Source organism: Paramisgurnus dabryanus, chromosome 5 (assembly GCF_030506205.2).
Source record: "Paramisgurnus dabryanus chromosome 5, PD_genome_1.1, whole genome shotgun sequence".
Classification (NCBI taxonomy): Eukaryota; Metazoa; Chordata; class Actinopteri; order Cypriniformes; family Cobitidae; genus Paramisgurnus; species Paramisgurnus dabryanus.
The window spans coordinates 36,831,774-36,837,860 of NC_133341.1; the positions used below are offsets into that span (position 1 = coordinate 36,831,774).

At 36.6% G+C, this 6,087-nt stretch overlaps 1 protein-coding gene across 1 annotated transcript; it reads left to right on the forward strand.

The window, feature by feature from the left end:
• Window positions 1–407: 407 nt before the first annotated feature.
• spring1 (SREBF pathway regulator in golgi 1) lies at window positions 408–2,965 on the forward strand. Its single transcript, XM_065250102.1, has 4 exons — window positions 408–582; window positions 1,658–1,809; window positions 2,577–2,690; window positions 2,792–2,965. Exons 1-4 carry the CDS (start codon window positions 408–410, stop codon window positions 2,963–2,965), a joined length of 615 nt encoding a protein of 204 aa, XP_065106174.1.
• Window positions 2,966–6,087: the final 3,122 nt, after the last annotated feature.

Below are 6,087 nucleotides of genomic sequence, written 5' to 3' on the forward strand. Positions count from 1 at the left end.
TTGTTGATTCTAGAACAACCTTTGTATCAACCAATCAGATAGTAGGATTAGATTTTTGTCAACCTATATGAAGGATTTACGTTTTTGACAGGAATGTTGCTGCAGGGTGGTGGCATAGTGGGTAGGACTGTTGCCTCCCGGCTTAAAGGTCCATGGTTCGAGTCCCAGCTTTGGCTATAGGCCTTTTTGTATGGTGTTTGCATGTTCTCCCTATGTCAGTGTTTTTCTGTAGTCCAAGCATAAATTTAGTTCCAGGACCAATAAAAGATGTTGATCCGTACTTGGCAAAATCACAGCAACCATTATAGGGAATGTCAGGAATGGATCAATGTATCAAATGTGTCAGATGTAATGATTTAAAATAACATGTACCTAAAAAATGTAAACAAACACTTGATAATGTGTGCATGATATGTGATGTACAGGAGGAGCGAACCATCCGTGATCGGACCCTCCTGGAGGTGAGGGACTCGGATCACCACATCCAGTGGAAGGTCAAGTTCAACCTGGGCAACAGCAGCAGGCAGATATCACAGTGCAGAAACTCCATTCAGGGAAAGAAACTCCTTACTGATGAACTGGGTAAATAGATGACACATTTTAAGTGTGCATTAAAGAGATCATGCATTGCCTGGATCATGGTCATTGTATTAAAGTTGGAATAATAGCACAGATAGCACAAGCAGACTTTTTTGAAGCATTTGATTTACAAACATACCTTACAAAAACATAACTAGTGTGCATCTTGAGACATAACAATGGCACTGATATATTTGATGATGTGAGTTCAAGCTGCTTTTTAGTGAAGACAGCTCAAACATAAATTTTAGTCTGGGAAACCACTTCATAATGTTCAAAATGAAGACAATATGCATTACCTATTTAAACACAAAAATTGGATTAGGTTAATGTTAGAAAGCAGTGGTCTGCAATATTGTGCCCGCGGGCACCAGGTTGCCCGTACAGAGTCTGTGAGGTGCCCACCAAAGCACATTCTATTAATAGCCTCAATTGTAATATTTTTTTATTGTATATTTTTTATATTAGCTTGGCTTCTTTTTATGTATGTTAACATTTTAAACAATAATAAAACATACCAACAAGTAAAATAAAATAAAATCAACAAGTAAAACAAAAACGTTTTGATTAGATAAATATCAAAAAGTAGTCCTCCAGATTGTTTATCCATTGTGGTAGCCCTTGCTCACAAAAAGGTTGGAGACCCCTGTTATAGACTATACCTGTGTCATGAGGTCAATTTTTTAAAATAGATATTTATACATAATCTGAAAGTTCAATAAATATGCTTTCTATTGATGCATGCTTTGTTAGGACAAAGTATTAAATCAGAGTATTGAAAAATCACCTTTATAGTGGTCCTTAGCAACCGCATCCACCCACAAAAAAGTTTTGATATTCATTACGATAGTAAATTTACAAAATATCTTCACGTAACATGATCTTTACTTAATATCCTAAGGATTTTTGTCATAAAAATTGATCATTTTGACCCATACAATGTATTGTTGGCTTTTGCTACTAAAATATAAAATGTATACTTTTTATTAATATACCAGAATGTAGCACTGAGCTTGCATAATGTGTGTTTTCAAGTGATCGATATTTAATTTAACACACATTTGTTTTTTATATTTAGGTTACGTGTGTGAGAGGAATGATTTACTGGTGAACGGATGTTGTAATGTAAATGCTCCCGGCTCAAGTCAGTATGTCTGTAAAAGCTGTCTGGCCAATGGATGCTGCAGCGTCTATGAGTTCTGTGTCTCCTGTTGCCTTCAACCTGACAAGGTACTTCAGAAAATATCTATACTCATTACTTTATAAAGTTTTTAAATTACATTCATCCAGGAAATTATGATGGTGTAAAATTATGCGAACCATGGTCCAACATTTACTTTCCTGTCCAAAATTAACTTCTTCTATTTATGTGTCATTTACATTTTCCATCCTTCTAGGGTTTTTTTACTCTTACAATATAGACCAGGTGATTGGGTCACTTACAGTATCATACACAATACAGTTTGTCTGTCAAGTCACTTCCTTTCAAAACCTTGAGACTCATTGTGGTTTTATTATGTGAATTGTGAGCTCAATGGCAAGAATGTGTCACTATGTGGTTGCAAGAACAAAAATGGCAGACTAAATTTAGACATTTTTCACTAAAATGTTGTTGATTTTTTGCTTTCGTTTTGCTACAAAACCTAAGTATTATTATTTTGTTAAGGCATTGATATTTAAATTGTATATTATCTTGCTATAATAAATGCAATAATTACCATCCATTGAGCAAGCGGTCGCATATACGAAGCGAAAGTTAATTTTAGATACTGGATGTCGTTGAACTTGTGTACAAATCTATGAGTAACGCTACTATAAATGAAAGTTGCGTTTTTATGTGATGACACCCTTTTGACAAATATGTAATATAAAAAAATAAATAAAAACCTCAAGTAATGGTCATCCCAGTGTGTCACTGCCTTGAAATAAAACAAATAAGGCCATCTTTTTTGGAAACTCCCATTTAAAAAAGCAACCTTTCTCTCCTGTCCCATCAGCAACCGCTTTTGGAGCGATTTCTGAACCGAGCTGCCGAAGGTTTCCAGAACCTCTTCACTGCGGTGGAGGATCATTTTGAGTTATGCCTGGCAAAATGTCGCACTTCCTCACAGGTAAAGTGTTGTAGATTGCTGGCTTTAAATCATTTTCACATCACACACTGATCCAGTTGCACAATAATCCAATGATCTTTACTAAAACGTGCTGTGTGTAGATTTTAGCGGCATCTAAAGGTGAGGTTGCGTATTACAACCAACCGCGCAGTCCATTGCTCACCCCTCCCTTTCGAAACGCATGGAGAAGCTATGGTACTCGCCACAGGACAAACATAGTGGGACAACGTAGTGACAAAATGAGCTCTATAGACGTTGCAGCAGTAACAACATAAACACGCGGCTTCCGTGGTCATCACGTAACTTCCGGTAAACTCTGCGAGGAATAAATAACAACGAAGTCCTTTTAAAGTAGTTTATTTATATAATAAACAAGCAAAATAAACAACACGTTGATTACATAGGAACCCAAAACATTTGTTATTTTCGACAAGGTATTTGTTTAAGAGTTCAGTTTCAGCAACTAGTCAGACCATTAAACAAACAGAAACCGGAAGTAAAGTTCAGACCAGACGCTTAGCGCGTCACAGCAATGAAACGGTGTATAGAGCAGTTTGTCAGTTAAGGGCAAACTGATTGGTTGGTTCTTGTCACATGACCTGCGGCATTCTAAAAAGTTAAACATTTACAACTCGCTGCGGCGTCGACACCCCTGGAAAAAAGACTGTGTCGCTCTCTATTTTATTTTTTATTTTGCCGCACATCTACATTTAAATTAGCGTATTTGCACGTGCAAAAGACGTGAAATGTGAACTGCCCTTAAGACTTTGATGCACACCACAATATTGTTGTTTGTATCATAACGTAACATCATGTTAAAAAGTGTACAATTATTGGTCATTTTATTGTGTCTCAGACTTTGGCTTTCTGATTTAAAACAAATTTAATCGACAGAAAGATTTATTGCCCGATTGAAAAGATTCATCGCCCAAAGCGATATAAAGAATTTAAATTATCGACCAACTATCGTCTTAAAGGATTAGTCCATTTTCTTAAAAGAAAAATCCAGATAATTTACTCACCACCATGTCATCCAAAATGTTGATGTCTTTCTTTGTTCAGTCGAGAAGAAATTATATTTTTTGAGGAAAACATTGCAGGATTTTTCTCATTTTAATGGACTGTAATAGAGCCCAACATTTAACACTTAACTCAACACTTAACGTTTTTTTTCAACGGAGTTTCAAAGGACTATAAACGATCCCAAACGAGGCATAAGGGTCTTATCTAGCGAAACGATTGTCATTTTTGACAATAAAAATAACAAATATAAACTTTTATTCCACAACTTCTCGTCTAGATCCGGTCGTGATGCGCCAACGTGACCCCACGCAATACGTCGTGACGTCAAGAGGTCACAGAGGACGAACGCGAAACTCCGCCCCAGTGTTTACAAGCGTGTTGAAAGAGGACCGTTCCTACATTGTTGTATGTCAACTGATACTAATTCATGTCTTTGTGTCAGTTTATTGTTTAAAATGGTCCGCAAATGTGCGTTTTATATATGTAACACGTGACCTCCCTACGTCACTACGCATTTACGTTAGGTCGCGCTGGACTTGACCTAGACAAAAAGTTGTGGTTTAAAAGTACATATTTTTTATTTTTCTTGTCAAAAATGACAATCGTATTGCTAAATAAGACCCTTATGCCTCGTTTGGGATCGTTAATAGACCTTTGAAACTCCGTTGAAAAAAACTGTTAAGTGTTGAGTTAAGTATTAAATGTTGGGCTCTATTAAAGTCCATTAAAATGAGAAAATCCTGCAATGTTTTCCTCAAAAAACATAATTTCTTCTCGACTGAACAAAGAAAGACATCAACATTTTGGATGACATGGTGGTGAGTAAATTATCTGGATGTTTCATTTAAGAAAATGGAATATTCCTTTAAGAGCAACCAGTCAGTATTTAAGTATTACACTAATCAAAGCTAATAAGTAAATACAGTTTTAGATTCACAATGAGTTTAACATGATGAAACTGAGTTATGGTATGCAGTTCATTGAGTAACTGTGATTTATTACACTGATTCAGTCCGATAACCCAAACATAATCTCATTTGTGAGTCTTTCTCACCGGTTCATTACAAAGAACCAGCTCATTACACAGGTCAATTCCCAGATCCGATAGCTAATGATAAATGAGCCGTTTGATTGGTCAATACAATGAAATGCTCGGTCTGAACAGGAGAATTTGTGTCGATCGTGTTCGAGCTGACAGAAATAAACGATTGTTGTCTCGTTTCAGAGCGTTCAACATGAAAACACATACAGGAATCCACAAGCCAAGTATTGCTATGGAGAAAATCTACCAGAACTGCTTCCTGTTTGACTGTTTTCAGTGAATCGACTCAATTCATGAAGGAGATTTCTTGCGGGTCTTCTCAGGGCTCCCGTTGACCTGAAATGAACAATAAATGAATCAAAGGGACTCGAAGGACATTGAAGTTTTCCCTGCTTTGTTTTACCTCACGTGACCGCCTCATTCCAAAGAGTCCGTCCATTTCTTCTGCTCGTCATTTTAGGATTAGGATAGGCCAGGGTGTGTTTGTGAAACTTGCTGATTTTATCTTCGTTGGATGTTCTTATCACCTCAGACTGTTTAGTAATGTCATCCATCTTCGGTTTGTAAATTAAATGTGAGCGCAGATTTACTTTTAAAACCTGCATGTGTACTGTTATATGTAATGTAATGTAATAAAGCCAATGTGATTTTCAAAAGCTAAGAATGATTTAATATATTCAGACGTGTCTAATTTAAGAAAAGTTCACGGTTTAATACAAGTTAGTACCTAAACATTTTTACTTGAAAGTGTTCAGTATTTAGGAATTAATTTCAGTGCTTTAACAATATTACAAGGTTCACATCTCTCTTTTTAAGGCTTTAAAGTGCATGGCCCCATTTCGTTACAAATTCAAGCGGCATAATGTTTGTTTTGTAGTAAGTTTGAGGTTGACATCACAAACATTGATGCAGATGAGATAACCTAAATGCAAGAATACAGATGTGGCCTTTAAAAATGCGCGTCTCTGAGAGCAGAATGCCGCGGAGACTTCCGAAATTCTGCGAGATCCCGCAGAAGGGGAGTTCGGTGGGGGACGCAGGAAATATAAAAACCTGTAGAGGGCAGGCGTGTTTCATGTAGGCCATACTGACGACAATGTGTGTGCTCGACTTCATGCTTAGCGTATACTGTATGATATTGAAGTAACATGACACGGATTATCAATGTTTAGGCGATAGACTTTGATGTCATACAAATGCATGCTTTTTGGCAAACATTTTGTTGGCGAAGTTTTCTTTTGCCAGTTACATAAACAGTCACATATTCTTCATAAAAATCGGACTCAAACGCGCATCATTTGTCTTATTTTTTCCGTGTACTTACAGTAGAAG